At 36.3% G+C, this 19,467-nt stretch overlaps 1 protein-coding gene across 1 annotated transcript in view; it reads left to right on the top strand.

Annotated features, from left to right (window-relative positions):
- The window catches only part of LOC140231590 (N-acetylgalactosaminyltransferase 7-like), a 29,169-nt gene that overhangs the window by 505 nt on the left and 9,197 nt on the right, over positions 1-19,467 (top strand). The window contains exons 2-4 of the mRNA XM_072311740.1: positions 7,564-7,666; positions 8,416-8,596; positions 12,357-12,523. Coding sequence (XP_072167841.1) covers positions 7,564-7,666; positions 8,416-8,596; positions 12,357-12,523 — 451 coding nt within the window. The remainder of the gene's footprint in view (positions 1-7,563; positions 7,667-8,415; positions 8,597-12,356; positions 12,524-19,467) is intronic.

Genomic DNA, 19,467 nt, shown 5'->3' with positions numbered 1-19,467 from the left:
GACTTAGTCCATAATTTCCTTTTGTTATGAGAGAGAGAGAGAGGGAGAGAACGAAAGAAAACACACATTTTGTGAGTGCTGTCATGTCATCAACTTGCAAAACATATCCTTCACTCAATTAAGTTTAAATTATATATGAATGTCTTCAAACCAGATCACTGTTTAGTGGACCACACAGAAAATACAAATACAGACACAGAAATTTTACTTTTTTTGTCTTCAAACTTTATATTACATATTAGATTGCCTAACATGGCCTCAGTATTTTGAGACCTGATAGTACAATTGTAATATACCTGAATTAAAGGGACTGTACAGTACTGGTTGAGGTTTGGATTCATGTTTTGAACATTACTATTAAGTGAGATAATGAGAAACCTCTTATGAAATATGAAAGAGCATGTAATTTTAAGAAAGATTCAACGTTCATTTGATGAAAATTGGTTTTCATTTGGCTTAGATATCAAAAAAAAAGTGATAATAATAAAAGGCAAAAGGCCACACCTTTTATTAGGATCTCTTTGTTTTACCTTGTTTTGGGATATCTCAGCTATTTCAAAACCGATTTTCATCAAATAAACTTTTGATACTTAGAATTGCATGCTCTTTGACATAATAGAATCGAATGGTTTCTGAATATCACGCAAAACGTTAAAAGCTAAATCCTCACCTCAACCAGAACTGTAGTATACCCTTTAATAACTGCATAAAATAAATGCTAATGTTTGATATTTAAGATAACTTGTAGGTTTTTTTTTTTTGTTTCGTTATAGCAAGAAACCAAAACAGCAACTATTAAAAAAAAACTCCTAGTGTTTTGCATTAATAAACGATGTTTAAGAAATAAAAGTAAACCCTGTCGCTATGTCAATGGTGCATGCTGCAGAATATGAGAAGACTTGTTCGTCTGTCGTGGCCTTCTTTTTTTTTTTCTTTTCTTTATCTAATAGTCTTGCAAAGATTTTCATCACTTCCCTATGTATGACAGATGAATTTGAATATGAATATTGATTTCTTAACTTAGGTGGTTAACCTAATGCGCCTAATGGGTGGTCAAGTTTACTTTTTTAACATGGTAAAACTGTTTATTTACTAGTTTTAAAAAAGAAGAGTAATATTTCTTATCTTTTAACATTTTCTTTTCTTGATGCACTGTTCACTTTGCACTGACTGGCAAGCCAGTTTGAAATATGCCTGGATATGGATTTTACAGTTCACTCAAAAAAGAGGGGAAAAAAAGGAAGAAAAGAAGATGTTGTCAACTGACGACTCTTCCATTGTTTGTTATTTCTTGCACAAAAATATAGCAAAAATCATAATTATGGTCAACAATAAAACAACTACATCTCTGTCCCCCTGTGAGTAATTATTGCCAGGTTATTGCAGCTTGAGTAAAAATTTGATGTGAATAAAATGCAAGTTGCGTTCCTTAATCACATACTAAAAATGGAATTTGGTGAAGATGCATATGTGTACACCTTTGTGAATGGGAGACTTGTGAAGCCATGACTTCATCACCTCATCCCATTGACATTTTATTAGTATATGTACACACGTATGTATATTATACACACATTCATACACAAGGCTTGACGTTAGCGGTGACCCGATCGGGCAACTACTGTAGGACTCACAGGGATTGTTATGTTTCCTTTTATTTTGGCTCAATATATTTCTTTTTTGGGGGGTCCACCAAAATTTCAAAATTAAAGATTTCAGTGGTCTGAACAAGCCACCAGAAAACCAAACAAACAAACAAACAAACAAACAAAAAACAAAGTTAGCGTTGAGCCCTGAAGTATGTACAACACATGTATATGTATAATCTACATCTTTGTACTTTTATGTTTAGGCAGGGGCGGATCCAGGAATTCTGTAAAGGGGGGGGGGGGGGGCAACTAATATTTCTGGTACCACTTCCGGGTTTCATTTCAAGTTTTTCTTTTTATTTCTTTTGTTTTTAACGAAAAATAAAGGGGGTGTGTGCGCCGGTTGAGCCCCCCTCTGGATCCGCCACTGATATGTCTGGTATCAATGAAACTGGTATTTTTTTTTCAGATGTTGCTTTCATTTGTTGGGAAAACCAACATGAACATGATATGGACAGTTCTACATGTATACCAAACCTTTATAAAGATATGTTAAGTTCAAGACATATTTGTTGCACATACTGTACTAAGTACCCTGGTACATTTTTTGAAAGAGCTGAGCAAAATATTGTCCCAACAATTTAAATTCTTGTAATTTCTCTTCACCTCAACACAAACATTACATCATGCACTTAATATGGAATATGATGCTAACACTAAATACATTGCTAGGCATACTATAAAACCAGACGTTTTTGTGTGCATGAAACTTTCGCAAATTTTGCTACTGTAGGAGGAAAGATTCACGAAAGTAATATGTGTGAATACACAAAAGTTTTAATCTGTACAGTACACTGAATGACATCAAGGTAATTTTAATGGTTGGCAGTTCATGAAAATTTCATGCTGCAAATGTTTGTGGTTTTACAAGAGCCAACTTGCTTCTCTTCAATGTGGAAAGGGATAGTATTTGTGTTGCTTTACAGTGATTTCCAGTACTGTGGTTTCACTCTGAAGAATTTATGCTTTGCTTCATTAAAAACGTATTTTCTTGTTATTCACTGCAAATCTTCATATATATTATATCATGTTACATTTCAGACTTATGAAACTGAGAAATGGGGTGGGGTGGGGTAAGGGAATGGTGTTGAGTGAGAGTGATACGAAGAAGTGAATTGAAATACACTTTTGTGTAAACATCAAACTCAGGATTTGCAAATGACCACACATTTATTTATTTATTTATTTTTTTTTTTTGCCTTTCACTAGGCATTTTGCTCTGATATTGAGTTACATGTACATACCATTCTATGGCTGTCCAAAAATGAGATAGTAGGGAGCCCATGAGCTTCATTGTCTATGTGACAGGAAATGTAATCAATTGTAAGCACTCGGGACTATCAAATGTCATCACTGCCAACATAACCCACAAATTATTTGACTACACTGAGCAGTGTTTAATATGATCTGCAGTCTGCATGACTTGCAATGAATTAGACTTGATGTAGTGAACATTACACCCTTCCTGTCATTGTATTTAAATCTCACTGCCAGATGATAGTCTTATACATGTAAATTCACCCTCCCCCTGTACCAGAAAAAAAAAATCATGTTACTGATAGATGATTGGTAATCTCCTAATTAAAAAAAAGAATGTGATAATTTGCTCTTATTCTTGCAATCCTGTAGTAATTTGAGTTGAAAGATGTTCATTTTTATTTACTGTAATAGTGGATATTTTCGCGTGAGTAATTTTTTGCGCTGGGTGGGTTAGATAAGTTTTGCATGTTTTTAATTCTGGGAATCAAGAGCCCAACTACTGGAACTCATGAAATGGCAAGCGATGATAATCTTTAATTTACCCTCCCCCTGTACCAGAAAAACCATGTTACTGGTCGATGATTGGTCCTTGCTGCAAAAAAGGTCAGATTTGTAATTAGCATAAAGCACATCTCCATAGAATAATCATTTGGAAAGAAACTTACTAAATTGCATTCGACTACTTTCATAGTTCTATGCTGTAGTGTGCTGCCATGATTTGGAAGTTCAAGTTACATGTAACACTGTATGCAGTAAGAAATACTAGCAATCCTGCTAATTGTGTTTCAGTACAACACTTGTTTCAAAACAATGGCATGAAACAGTCTCACAGACCTTGTATGTAAGTTGTGAAAGTGCAGTCATCCTTGCATACATGTAGGCCAATTTATAGTTAAACGGTATGAATCTTGTGATAATGGCATATTATATGTTGTATACAAACCTGCTTTCAACAGAATGATTTGCTTTCACTGTGATTTTGGGGGATTGTTGTAACTGATGATCTGCCAACTACATGTACTACAATGTATTCCTAGAATGAATAAGAATCTTCCTACTTTCTAAGGAAAAAGAAAAAGCTTTTGATTTTCTTGCACCGTGTTTTGCCACTTTTGCAAACACCTGCTAGTACTTTGTATATCATACAAATGAGCTAGGTAAAAATTCCTTTCGGAGTATTTATATTTTTTTTCCCACTGTTTTTTTTTTTTTTTTTTTTAATTGAATGTCAGGGTTAGTGGGAATGGAATATCATAACTTTGAATTACATGTACAGGTACACTGTAGTTTATAAATGGAGTGCATCATGTTAATACTATTCAACATGGAAAGGTGTACTGTATTGTAAGGTGTATTGACCTGTAGAGCAGAAACTTAGTAACAGTACTAGACAAAAAGTAGACTCAATTCCAGACTGTTAAACTTTAAATATTCCTTTCTTATTTAATCATTTGTGACATTTTCATGTTACATTAAAATTGCTCTTTGAATGACTCACACAATCTCAATTCCACATTGCATGGTGACGGTTCTTGCAAGCACTAATTTTGGAGTTTGACACATAAATCAAGAAGAACCACTCATCTGGTCATTGTAATAGGAGCTACGAAATAACTCCTCTGGAAGATAGTCTCCCTTATAAGGGACTTGCCCAAAATTAAGCGTAAAAGGTTGTTTCTTCACATTTAGGATATGACTTCCTTCTTTGTACACCGGTGTTTAAATGAATAATTTGGCACGTACACTGCATGACAGCACAGCTGAATAAATTTGAAATGCATTAATCTTGAAACTGCAATTTGTTATGACAACTATTTCTTCATACACGTATGTGGGGTAAACTTTACTTTTATGATGTATAAAATTGTGATCTACCTGGATATGAATATCATGGTACAAAAAATTGATTTTTATTAATAGTTAGTAGCTACAGTAGACTTTCAGCTTTGGGAAACCTGTGTGAATATGTAAAATGTTTATATCATATAATGTTTGATGTATTGTTAATTAATAGGAGTCATGGCTACCAGAATGTACAGTAGGGCAAGTACAATAGAAATGACCAATGACACTGATTTGCTCATGTATGCTCTGCATTCACTACACATGTACTGTAGGTAAGTATGAAACCCTGAGTGATGCCCCAAATGTGGCAAATAAACTGAATACACTGTACTGTCCATGAACTTCGTGGCAAGAGCCACTTGCATGGTATGTTGAAGTGACAGTGTCCTGAAGACCTTGAATTTCTGTCATTTTTATTTTAATTATACAGTCAATATTTACTGTGTAGACAGTCACATGCTGTGTACATATAAATTGTACACTGTGTATGTATGTCTGAGTGTACCATGTCAGTCTGTCCACAAGCATGTGCAAAAAGAAAAGACATGAAACACATTTTGAAGCACCAAAAATGTAATCCTTTTGAAGTCTGGAAACACCCAAGGTGCCACAAGTGGTGTCACTCATGGAATTGACTGTCTAATCTTTTTTTTTTTTTAAACCCATTTACCTAAAAGATGCTCCCTCCAATGGCATCAGGATCAATAGTAGTCCAACTCATTAGTCGTATGACAGATCTTGTATTTCCGCAGTGTTAGAAATTTCCGTTGTATTGAAAGTATCACTTCTAGTATGAACCACAGTTGAAAGCCTGGCAGATCAAAGTCTGTGAGCTCCTTTTGTGTATGTGTGTGAGATTGTTGTGTCAGCTGTTCAAATATCAATAGTGGTATTGAAACACAAACCATTTCCTCTATATAGAGATCACCAGGCTGTTGCCTCGTCAGTCGGGGTTTCAGATTTAGCAAATAACTCGTCTGAAACCATGTTTCAGAAACATTCCCTATTGTTGTACAATTTTGTTTAGCACTGAGATGAATATCCTTCATGATGACTGACTGACTAATAAATGACCTTCCACATGAAAACTTTGTCATTGATAATTTCAAGGCCCATCCATTTGAATGTGACTTACTGTATAAGATCTGTTATTTTTGCGTACAGATATTTTTGCGAATGAGGAAGGCACAGATATTTTTGCGAGATATTGTTTTTCGCGAATTGACACTGATGCTATTTTGAATACAGTATTACCGTAATTGATGGCAACATTTTTGCATTTTGTTAAATTCATGATCCAACAGTGATTCGCAGAATTTGACAAAATTAAACTTGGAAAATAACAGCTTAAATATGAAACATAATACTTAATAGGAGAGACAAGATGGATGCTTGTGTGCAGACATGTCTGCAAAAAGTTCTTGTTTTGCATTATCAAAGTAATTCACAAATTATTTCTTTGACAATGTAAGAGCATTCCAGGTTTCTACTACTGTATATGAATCAATTGTTGCTTTTCAAGAATTTGTTCTCCCTGTATTCAAATAAGATATGTTAGTGTTTGTTGCACCAGGTATGCATTCCTTCCTATATTTATTAAGAGTAGATAGCTTCATTCTCATCTGTACTCCACAGCAATCCATTATGTTAATTTAAGGATTTGCATGACATTTCATGGTCATGTATAATCATGTGTGTGTGTGTGTGTGTGTGTGTGTGTATGTGCATTAGAATAAACAGAAAATTTTAGTTTCTGCCAGGAAACTTTGGCACAGAGAACTGGAGACTCTCCATGATTTTTTTTATTTTTTTTATCTTCATCAAATACCTTAGATTTCCCTGTCCCTTGCATATGAGACTGGTTGAAGAGACGCCAGTCTTAATCACTAAGATCTAGAGCAGAGTGCTTTGCCAATTTTATCACACAAGACTTTTTGTGAAACCTCATTAGTTCATTTCTCCCTTGGATCCCCTCCCACCCACATCAGTAACGGCTCGCTTGACTCCTAGATAATAATAGGATGACTCGGTAACATGTGATCAAGTCAGAGTGTAGGAAATATTACACAGCTATTACTCACTGAACTGTCTGAGAAAAGGTCACTCATGTTGTGTCATGGAAGTTAACACTGTTACAGGAAACTGGTACATAGTTCGACAAATGTTTTCAAAAAGTCCTGCAAACTTAACCTCTTCTTTTCCTCTGCATCTGTTTAAAGCAATTAATCATGTTAGAACTGCTGAGAATCCAATAAACTTTGGAGTGATGTACTCATGAATTTAATTTAATTCAGCTCAATTCAAGGCAATTCAATTCAATTCAATTCAATTCAATTCAATTCAATTCAATTTATTTTCATTTCATTTTCTTTTTCAAGAGAGCATTATAACATAATATAAATATCACCGATAATCTTCAGTACACAGTAGTTGACTGTACAATAAAAATGAGGTAATCAATAAATCAAAAGCCTGTACATGAACAGTTTCAGACCAAACTTGTTACATTATCCATGCTCTGAGGGGATAAAGAATTGATGGGTCCGCCGAAAAGCAGAGCTTTTATACAGTGGGCCACCTATGCAATTGACTTAAAAACTTACAAAAGGCAAATATGAAGAAATTTAAAATATGACAGATATTGGACAGGACAGACAGGACACAAAAGAAAAAACAAAATAAAAACAAAACAAATACAAAAGCACAATTTATGTCTGAGTAGAGTTTTATCACATGTTCTACTAACCTTTGGCTGAGAAAATGCCAGTACTTTTTAATCTTGACCTTTTGTTCCTACTTTTCATCGTAGCGCTTTGACCATGACGTTTCAGGAGGAGAGCGGGATAATGGTCATCGTGCCGCCATGGATGCGCCATCGGTAGTAGGAGCATTCTTCAGGCCTGGAACCTTAGGTGAGTGACTGAGTTACATTTAAGTGGTACATGAAGTTGAAGATCTATGTTGTGAAACCTTTCATGCAGACTAAATGTCTCATTTCATACTGCATACGGCATATATTTTGCGAGTCTAAATTTTCACAAATCAGGAATTTCCAACAATTTCGCGAGTGGTTAAATTCACGATCGTGGAGTCTTGTAGTGAACAGAGAAATGTACACGCATACATCACATCCACAATGGGATCAGAGATATTTTTGCATGTCTTTAATTTTGCGAATAGCCCCTGACTCGTGAAATTCGCAAAAATAACAACCTCGCAAAATATTTGGCATACACAGTATTTGATCGTGTTGAAAATACAGTAATCATGCAATATCGATTTTATCACTGTGCAAATTATAACAGAAATATGAAGTAGTGAAATTTCTAGTACACAGCCTTGCTGAGCATTGCCCCATTGCATACTGTGTGTCTTCAGTTGACAGCACTTTGTATTGTCTGGAAGCAGTTGCTACCTTTTACCTTAGTCCCATGTGTGTCTCATTTCATCATTAAAATGACAGTAACTATGTACTGAATGCCATTAACCCATCAACAACATATCTTTCCTGATTCCTGTATTGCTGATTTCTTGATATGTATAGTAACTGTCGTCATTAAGATGAAATGCTGTACCAGGTCTGAAGCTTGTGTGATAATACATGGATGTGAAGTGTCAGCATACATCATTTACCTTCAGTTCACTGAATCTTGCTGCGTAGGGAACTATGAACCCATGTCCCGCTCTTCAAGGTCTGGACTGGGAGAGGGGGGTGTTCCAGTCAAAACGCTTCCCGAAGAGAAGGGCAAGGTGGACCAGCTGATACAGGAGTATGGTTTTAACCAGTATGTCAGTGACAAGATCTCTCTGGACAGGAACATCCCTGACCTCAGGAGTCCACAGTGAGTACAAAAAAATATACAGTCAAACCTGTCTATAGCGACCACCTGCTGTATGCGACCACTAAACACAATTAACCCCAAGAGAAAAGCCATGTTAACGACCCTGTCCATATTGGCCACTTGTCTACAACAGCCACTTTTTTGTCTCACTTGCGGTGGCCGCTATAGACAGGTTTGACTGTAATTGAAAATAAAAAAGTGATACATTGTATGTATGAGAGATGGAGATCTTTGGAGAAATTTCATATTGATGACAACGTAATATAGTCCCACACCCTCAGAATTCTTCACTGGAAACCTTACGTAGTACCATTTGGCATTATCAGCATCGTAATCCTCATGCTTGAAAATTTGATGTTATCTTGAGTTAAAATATTCCTTCCTTTTCATGCATCATCGGATGGACATTCTTGTGGACTGCACCTGTTTATTTTTGGTTCTGTTCTTTTCCTTGTCTATATCAACCCGTTGAGGACGGGCTGACTTTGCTACAACACACGTTTCCCATAGACACATGCCCAAGTATACTTGGGACTCATCCTCAACGGGTTACGTCGTCATGGTTTTATACATTTCAAAGAGAGATGAAGTGAAATCAATTCTTCATGCAATTTTACACTGGGTATGCTGGAGTCATTTCTAGTGAATTTTTGGTGCTCCCAATGTTGGCAGTATCTGAGTAAAACGTCTATAGCTTTGTATGGCAAAGCAGCCAGGCCTTTTTTTTTTTCTTACTAGTCCAATATGCATGATGGGGGGAAAGACAACACCACCCATGGTGCGTTGGCGGACCCCAAGGATAATCTGTCAATTGTGTTCAATAAAAGAGTGATGGTGCTGTGTGGGGAGGGATTTGAAAAGGGAGAAGGAGGCCCTCTCAGAGGACCGTCTGCACATTTTGGTGTGAAAGGAAAGGGGGAGTCAGGTGACCTAGATGGAGATAGTCTGACCTATTTCATATGCTCTTCATCCGCACAGCACCCATTACAGTCACCTGTTAACCCCGGCACTGTGGCTTGTCCCTAATTGCACTTTGTGTCTGTGAAGTTGGAAGTTCTTTACCCATGCACGAACAAACAAGAGTGAGTGCACCAAAGGAGACCATGTGTGACCACAACTTAAGTTGCCTCCTATGGAACTGATTCAGGACATTGTGAGCCTCACACTGTGGAGCTGCAGTTTATCAGTCTTCAGTCGTGGTCTCCTGAAGTGCACTCTAAAAGTGCTTGGTCAATATTCCTTCTTGTCCTTTTTTTCCTTGGTTAGGTTGGGGGTGGGGGGGGGGTGGTAAGTGGGAAGATAGGTTGCACCTTTAGCAGTAATCAAAGTCTCACCTTTAAAGAGAATTGGGGCTGGTTGTTTTGAAAGCGAACGCCTTTTTTGTTTAAGCATGAAGGAACACTTGATGGTCGTGTGTCCCACATGGCCTAAGCTAAATAATGTTACGTTATCGTGACATTATCAAAAGATTGTAGAACAACAAAATACAACCTTTGGAAAGCCTTTATCGGAATGACCAACCCGTGTTCCTCAGTTGGGTGAATGCACCATCATGCAAGTGGACATCAGCAGACTGGAATCCTCTGGTAGTTTGGTTTCTGTAGCTTTTCACAGTTTGGCCTCAAACCTCTGTGGCCACACTAATTTCCTGCTCATAGGTTGGTTTGTGAATTTTTTGCACATTTGACTCGTCAACATTGGCCCTGAAAGGGTTTTAAAATAGCAGTGTCCTCTTTCATCTGAATAGAACATCTTTGAAAATGCAGAAAAGCGTGAAGCTTACAAAGGTATTAATTACTGTATAAGCTGTTATTTTCACTTACAGATATTTTGGTGAATTAGGAGGTCACAGACATTTTCGTGAGATGTTGTTTTCATGAATTGACGTTGAGGCTGTTGTAAAGTGCTCTATTACCCTAGGGCATGGTGACATTTTTGTGTGTTGTTGAATTTGCGGTCCAACAGTGATTTGCGAAATTTGAAAAAAATTAAACCCTCGCAAAAATAACAGTTTTTACAGCACCCTGATCTGCCAAGATAATTGAATAAATCAGACAATATTTCAATCTTGTATGAAACTTGATATGGTGCTTGAATGGAGGTTTTCAGGAGGATAACCTCATATCATTTATCATCATGTTTAACCCATAGAGAAAAAAAGGCATCAAATAGGGTAAAAGAGAATTTTGTTTCAAATCAAAACTCATGTTTTCATTAGAATATGATGTTGGTAGCAGTAACGTGACATTGTCATTACTGAGTCTTCTGTTGATAACTACACATATTTCCATCAATTCCTAGTAGTGAAATAAGATTTACAAATCATGAATTTTATTCCTAGTTTTCAAGTATTGTAAGGTTGTACTGTATGAACTTAGCAGTGGCTTTGAATGGGGAAGAAGTTGTAGTTGTAGTTGTTGGGTGGAAGTGTTGTTGGTGTTGTAGTTGGGTGGAAGTTTTCAACATAACACTGCACAACATTTAGATTATTGCAATATGACTGTACAAACCCATGGGAGAAATTTTAGGTGATGACATCTGTACATCATGCAATTTCTACCCACTGAAGTCAACCATGGAGTGTCATTTTGCTTTGAACACAGTTGGCCTTGATTCTAAGAATAGCTTCAGATCATGTTGTTTAGCTGCTTCGTAATTGAACGAACCCTGAGCAGCAGGGATGAAGACATACACAATACCCTATGGAACCATGCCACACAAATAAGATTCCAAAGGATGTATCCATTTTTGAAGGCAGCTCAATTCTCACCCGTTTCCATGACAACCATTGGCAGGCCATTGACAGTTGCCCGGGAAGTATTAGAGTACGGTTAAAGGCAAACGATAGTGGAGGAAAAGTACAATGGTTTATTTTTAGCACAGAAAACATGCTCCACAAAAACATGTGTACAAAAAAGAGAAAAATTCCTGGAAAAAGAGATTTGAGGAATAGGAGGAAAGATACTCTCAAAGTGAGAAATCTAGAAGGATCATTTTCATGCCGTGTATACATTTTGAAGAATTTAGTAAAAATTCGTACATATGTAGGTTATTTTCAAAATATAGCATATAGTGTTTGTCCATTTCTTGTTTTGTAGATACTCGACCTTTTAGAACTAGTTTCCTGTTTGAAAATATTTTTTTTTTCCAAGAAAGAGTAGTAATACTTAGTTTAAACATTTTTGTCAGAGGAAAAATATTTTATACAAAGTCTGATTGTCCATAACTTCACCAACTGATACAAATGTACGTGAACTAGTGGTCAGTTGTGCCTTAAAAAATTGTTTATTCCTCTCTGCATGTCTCAGGCACACTTCATTCAATGTGTCCATTTAAAGTGTCATGACAAATTCGACAATTTCATTGTTAACTGTGACTGCATAATTTTGTGTCATTTTCCATACTGATACAGTGATCATTAGTGTGACTGTTATTTTTATTGTTGTTGTTGTTGTTGTTGTTCTTCTTCTTCTTCTTCTTCTTCTTCTTCTTTTTATTATTATTATTATTATTATTATTATTATTATTATTATTATTATCATTATTAATAGTAGTGGTAGTAGTGGCAGTAGTAATATCATCATTGACTTTTATTCGTATATAATATCATTAGTGTTATCATAGCTGCTGTTGTTTATCATTATCATTACTCTAATTATCACTATTATCAATGTTGTTGTATTTATTATTGTTATCATCACAAATATCATTATCATCATCATCATTGTCTTTGTGATAACTTAATTTGTGAAAATTACAGATGCAGACACTGGCACTACCCAGAGTCGCTACCAACCACCAGTGTCATCATCGTGTTCCACAATGAGGGCTGGTCCACCCTCATGCGCACTGTCCACAGTGTCTTCAACCGCACCCCACCCCAGCTACTTCACGAGATAGTCCTGGTCGATGATTTCAGTACAAAAGGTGAGCATATAATTCCCCCACCACCAACTCTGTGTGTGTGTGTGTGTGTGTGTGTGTGTGTGTGTGTGTGTGAGAGAGTATTAACCCACTCAAAACCATATCATAAAATCCTATTGACATTACATGTGGACATGTTGCCTGCAGGATTGAAAGGGTTTAAGAGAAGTGGATGACTGCTGACCGAGAGCTTGTGCCACAGGTGGCTGAGATTGATTGATGGCATTGTGAGGTGGTTCACTGGAATTGCTCCTAATTGTAGAGAGTGCCATATTGTCACATTGTTTATTTTTCTCACAGAATTTCAAGTTGTAGTTGTGAAAGCAATTGAAGCAGTCACAATAGTTGTAAGAGGATTTGTATTAATTGCAATTATTAGTATATTATTCTACAAGCAGCTCTCTTACTCCAACTACTACTGCTGCTGCTAATTCTGTTATATTACTATTGCTAGTACTAGTGCTACTATTATACAGTGTAAATATCAGGATTTTATGTGAAAACTATGCAAGTTGTGAAGTGATGACATCATCAACTCGCTCATTCACTAACTGTTCAAGAACTGTTACTAGAAAATTAGGGAAACTTCACAGTCTCATAAGTTCCCTAATTTTAATCTGATTCTGATCATGTATTCACTGTTGTGCTTGTGAGATTTTAATATCTCTTTTTAGACAAACTTAGACAGACTTTGAACTTCTCTAGAACTGCCCTTTAATAATACCTGTTTATGGACAAAAATGAATGATAGTGCAGTATGAAGGAAAGTACCGGCGTCTCACACTGAATATGCTGGGCGGCTTTGTAATGGGAGGTGCAACACGCTGTGATTTTCTTCTCGACTGTAATATGTATTGATTTATTTCTCCAGCTGTTACGTATTGATCTCACTGCTCTATTGCCCTTTCCGCACTACGGTCTTCCATGTAAACTATACATGTAGCCCCATGGCACACACGTGTAATGCACCACTAGCAACTAATTTGTATTTTCCTTTTAAAGTGATGATTATTGGCACTGAAGATATTAGCAAGAGATTGAAAGAGATGTCTTAAGTAGAGCAATGAATGAAGAGAGGTGTGAGTCGATGGATTGGAAGGGTATTAGGCCTCAAAATGGCAACTGCTCAAATATCTTTGTTTTTCAATGAAATCAAGAGATTATTATACACACTGTAATGTTCTAAATTGTTCAGCATGTCACTGCTGGCAATCAGGGATAGCCTGGTGGTAGTGTCACTGCCCCGAGAGCAGTAGATGGCAGGATCAATTCTGGGTGGTTCCTCTTACCGAGATGTTTGTTAAAATATATATCAGCAGTTTTGATCCTACAAATAACATTTGCACAGAGGGAGACAAGTGATTGAGATATTTCATAGCACATCCTTGTTTTTGTCTGCATTCTGTCACTCTTGAGAACTGTGCAAAGTATAATATACTTTGAGCTGCAAAATTGAAGATGCTGACCAAAACACAAGAATTAGAGCAGTAAAATGTCCATCATCTGAATAAAAGATTCCAATGATTAATCTTATTGGTATGGTCAATTCCAGCGTAACGGACATGACATTCAGACAACTTTTTTGGAATTCAAACCATCACACAGTAAAATTGGCAGTCTCCAAAAGATTCTAATTGAGTTTATCAGACACATTTAAGTATATATGTAACATACACAGAAAATTTCATGGAAATTTATCAAGTGGTTGTCGAGAAATTGCATTTTTTGCGAGCGTAACGGACATGACACAAAATGGACAAGGCATTTTGATCTACTTACCATTATGAAAATTCCTGTGAATTTTTGGATAAGAAGCAGCTGGTTTTGGTCTTGACTAAACCTTTAGGTCACGTTTTACTCGTAAAGTCCTATTTTACTGTAGTTTTACTGTTCATTCTTTTTTAATTATGTAAAATATTGCGTAACGGACATGACACTTTGAGTGTAACGGACATGACAGTTTTGTCCACTTTTTTTTAAGCTAACAGAATTTTTTCATGACAAGGAATAGCAGACATTTGATTGTTGACAAAGTGAGGTTAGAATATAGGGACAGACATCATAACTGCAATCATGTAATATTTCTTATATTTTCATCATTTTAGGGGGGTTGGTCTTTTTATATATTTACAAAACAAACAAATATAAAAGAAATTCGCGCCTGCACCAGCTAGCTACAGTTAGTGAGAAATTTCCAGTTACTACCACCCACCATAGCAAAACAGGACATAAAACTATCTTATACTATGGTGATTTTTTCCTTTATGGCCTAATATTTGATACTGTAGTATCATACACTAGCGTAACGGACATGACACCCTTGTAAAAAGAACCATATTTTCACTTCGTTGTTTGAAAATAAAAAGATTAAAATAACTGCACACTGCTACTACATTATATGTTCATGAACAAAACATCAAAAAGTCCTTTTGCAGGTTTCAGTGATCCAACAGCTACTCTAAAGCACATGGAATACAATGCCCAGAGTACCAAAATGGCATTACATAGAAGAACATGTCTCTGCGGATAGGCAAAGAAAACTGAACGAACCAAATCTGTATGAAATAAATAGTTTGAATGCAACATCATTAAAATGCACTCACAATTGCATCAGCTGTTACGCAATGAAACAGGACCACAAAACTGCCTGGTACCATTTTCAAATTGGTGTAATCATCTGAAAGAAATATGATACGTTTATTTCATTTCTGCAAAGTTTTTTCATTTAGCATTAATGCCATCCTTGAAGTAGAATCATCCTCTGTTATCCACTCTTGGATAGACTATTGTAAAAACTTCCACTACTAGTACTGGTACTTTATCATTTTCAACAAATGCTTTCTTTTCTTGGCTAGAAGTGAATGATCAAGCCCCTTGTTTTCTGAGAATTTTCACAAATGCCATTTTCATGTAGAGTGGTCACCTGGGCAACAAAGTATTTCATGTTTTCTTCATGGCAAATTCAACTTGTACAAACTGTATAATCAACTTATTGCTTGCTTAGACACTTCTTGGGGCTTGTCAGAGTTGTGTACTGGTTACCTATTCTAACCAGCTTGGGAGCAGGACTTTTTAAGATACTGGATGCTCTCCCTACTAACTGGTTGCAACTGATTATATAGTGTACCTTTCAGTGGATAAACATCTTCTCATAGCATCTCAAAATTGTGCTTTTGTACGATGCTGTGTGCTGTCATATATACCCATTATCCCTTGGTGTAGAGGTACATCTAGTTTAGTTGTATTGATGAAAAGGATAGGCAGCATTCAGACCGACTTTCCCTGACCATAGAGCTACATGTACTTGTAACACGCTTAATATCGCCAACAATCCCATCCTCCGCGCTCTTGGCATGTGATATCTCATTGATATGCCACCTAAGGTGTGGATTTATAGAGTCATAGAGAATAAGAGAGGTACATGTATCGATACAGTACAAACTTTTTTTTTTTTAATTTTTGTGAGGCAACACCATCATTAAAGACATTGATGCTGGTGACATTTGGATACTTTGTTGCTGTATCAGCAGTGATCATGCTCACTGGATGCACAAGGATCCATTCATGCAGGAGTTCGTGGCTGTTGTGTTGACTCCATGGTGGATACATGTTAGTGGTCTACGATGTACTTATAATCGTAGAAAGTGCTAATTTTACGTATTAAAGGGAAGGCCAACAGTGAAAACTCCATTGTCTTGCCTTTAGGAGTCCATTGTCTACATGTAAATACTCCTTGGAATGACAGCTGCTGTTTATCAGTCAGGATTACAAGAGGTGGGAATGGATCAAATCGGTGTAACAGGGTAGCAAAATCATCCAAAATCAACAATCTTCCAGTAGCAGAAAGCAAAGTCTGCTTGTTTTTGTTTTATTGAGTAATGTGCAGACTTATTTATTTACTCAAGTATAGAAATGTCCTATTAAGCCTATACTATCCTCAAGCAATTGAAACTAATCACCACCCTGTTTCACTGGGCCACAGTGTTATTTCTGCCACGTGTCTAATATGAGGTGTCATGTCCGTTACGCAAAGTGTCATGTCCGTTACGCCATTTACAGGAAAACTAGAAGTGGTATAGAAAAATGGTTTCCACACATGCAAGGGGATTCAATTCTAACATAGAAAATGAATTTGCAGCAACTTTACACAAATTTCCTCTTGGCTATGAAAACTTACAGTAAAAAACGTAACGGACATGACACTTCTAATGTTATAGAAATCACACAACTTTGAGGATCAATGGGTCAAAAAATGATGAATGCTAAGGAAGTTGGTTGTGATTTTCCATTGATATATACACTTGACTACAATCTAAAAGCTGAACAAGGCCTCTAGGACATATCTGGCCTTCTTTAGAGACAGAAACACTAACTCTTAAAAGATAGCCAAATTTTTGTGCCAATGCAACACATCATACATTATTTTCATTGACTGAAAAAAATACAAAATTTTGTCATGACAAATATGCGACTAGTGGAAAATGAAAATATATATGTTACTTTTTTAGAATATTTGAGAACTGAAGTGAAACTCAAAACTTCATTTTTTCACTAAAGTGAACATTTCTCATGGAATTGCCCGTATGTCTGTTTGCATACAATGTGCTCTGTGCTGTGCTTGAAGAATACTAAAGTGACATTCCCCCCCCCCCTTTTTTTTAATGATTTATCAAGCCTCTCTGTATTTTGTGTGATTATTGCTGTGATTGCATCTTTGTTTGAACTGCCTACCACAACTTTTGATTCTACTGTCACCTATTTATATGTTTTGTAAGTGTGTCTTTTTCTGCTTATGATATTAATGATGATGATAACAATAATAAAATGATGATACAAGTAACTGTAAGATGGTATTGATGAAGATGCTTGTGATAATGGTGATGATAGAAAGGGTATTGGTAGTAGAGGTCAGAGTTATAGTGATAAAGATATTGCCTCATCTTTGTTCAATATATTTCATAACTTTAAAGGGACTGTGCAGTACTGGTTGAGATGAGGATTCAGCTTGTAATGTTTTGTGAGATATTTAGAAACCATTCTATGAAATGTTAAAGAGCATACAATTCTAAGGGGAATCAAAAGTTTATTTGATGAAAATCGGTTTTGATATGACCGAGATATCTAAAAACAAGGTAAAACAAAGAGATTCTAATAAAAGTCGTGGCCTGTCAATTTTATTAGGATCGCTTTTTTGGATATCTCAGCCATTTCAAGGCCAGTTTTCATAAATGTGGAATCCTTCTTGAAATTACATGCTCTTTCATATTTCTACGAGGTTTATCCTTATCTCACCAAAAAATGTTATAAACCTGAATCCTCATGTCAACCAGTACTGTACAGTCCCTTTAAGAAATAGTAATGCACTATAAACTGACAAAATGAAACTCAGTTATTCATTTACAATTTTATGCAATACTTGTGGATTAGTATTCATGATGTCAAAAAGTGATGGTGATGTTGGTTATTGCTATGAATAATGAATGTAACTACAGTGATAGGAGACTGGTGTTGTGTACAGCTTGTCAGCATGTCTTCAAGGAATTTCTTAGCATGTAGCTGAGTCATGATCCAAGTTCAATAAGGGTGGCATGTTGATAGGCTGTTCTAGAGGAAGGGTATTTCTGAGAACTAGAGGTTTTTACTAGAGGTTTTTATTAGAGTGTGCGTCACTGTCAGGTGTTCCAGATGGTGGGGGTGGGGGGGGGGGGGGGGGCGGGGAAGGGATTCCCATTTTGAGAGAAACTGCTCACGTATTACTGTAGTTACCCTCTGCTTGCTCATGCAATACTTGAGAACAAGCAAGGGACAACAATTTTATCTTTTTTTTTTTTGTGAAGACTTGACATTCTACATCTAGAACTTGACCCTAGATGAATTCTGTATTGGTCAACTTTGATGAAATTTTGATGATCCAACTTGCGGGTTTTGAGCCATGTTTGTTTGGTGCCTACACAAGATTGATCAGTGCATACATTTAACGCGAATTTGCGAAACTCAAAATACAAGGAGGGCAATGACCTCATCACGTAATATGAGATTATTGGGTTAATTTACCAATCAGATTACAGAATTCACCATCACTAAAAACGAGAAAGTCAGACACGGTTGGAGAGGAGATTGCATTACCGGTATACTACTGACATGGGGCTTCAAGAAGGGTACTGGTACCAAGAAACATGACAAATGCTGAACCTGCTATGATGCAAGGTTCTCTGCCCTAGAAGATGGCATCATGGACCTGTGTCTGGTGGTGGGCTGTAACAAATGTTATAGGGATCTCAAAATGCCATTGAGATCTCACATCTCGACATTCACTTGTACAACAGCCATACAAGCAAGAAACTACTGCATATTTCTTTTGAACACAGTTGTAGTGATCATATGAGTGCAGTTTTTTTTTTTTTTTTTTTTTTTTTTTTTTATATATGATTGAAAGAAACATACTGAAGTGAAAGACTGTATTCAAATTTATGCATACTTTATCTAAATAATAGGTTTTGAAACCATAGCAGCTTTAAGTTTCCACTATTCCCAGTATGTCTCATCTATGTAGAAACAGCTCTTGTGTTCAGTATGAATTAAAAAAGACAAAGAGACAAAAATAAAGTTATAAATTTATGTTGCTGAATATCAGGCCAAATCATCTGACTGTAGATTTAAATTTTTTATATGCAAACTTTTCTGACTTGCCTCCATTCTCCCACCCATTCCCATATTGCTGCATTATGCAATACATGGAGGTCATTCATTCTTCTAGCATTCTCAATAAGCCCCCCTTTCAGCTTTAAGATTGTATCTCCATGGTAGGTTGATATGGCATGAACTATTCAGTCCTGTATATCAGGATATTGTGGATTGTGCTTGATACTCAAGGTATTCATGGCAGTACTTGATGGTGTGAAACTTGGGCTTATAGTGGTAATGCCTAAACACCCCACAGTAAGTGT

The sequence above is a fragment of the Diadema setosum genome, chromosome 1 (assembly GCF_964275005.1).
Source record: "Diadema setosum chromosome 1, eeDiaSeto1, whole genome shotgun sequence".
Taxonomy (NCBI): Eukaryota; Metazoa; Echinodermata; class Echinoidea; order Diadematoida; family Diadematidae; genus Diadema; species Diadema setosum.
This window is presented reverse-complemented; position numbering and strand designations above follow the sequence as displayed.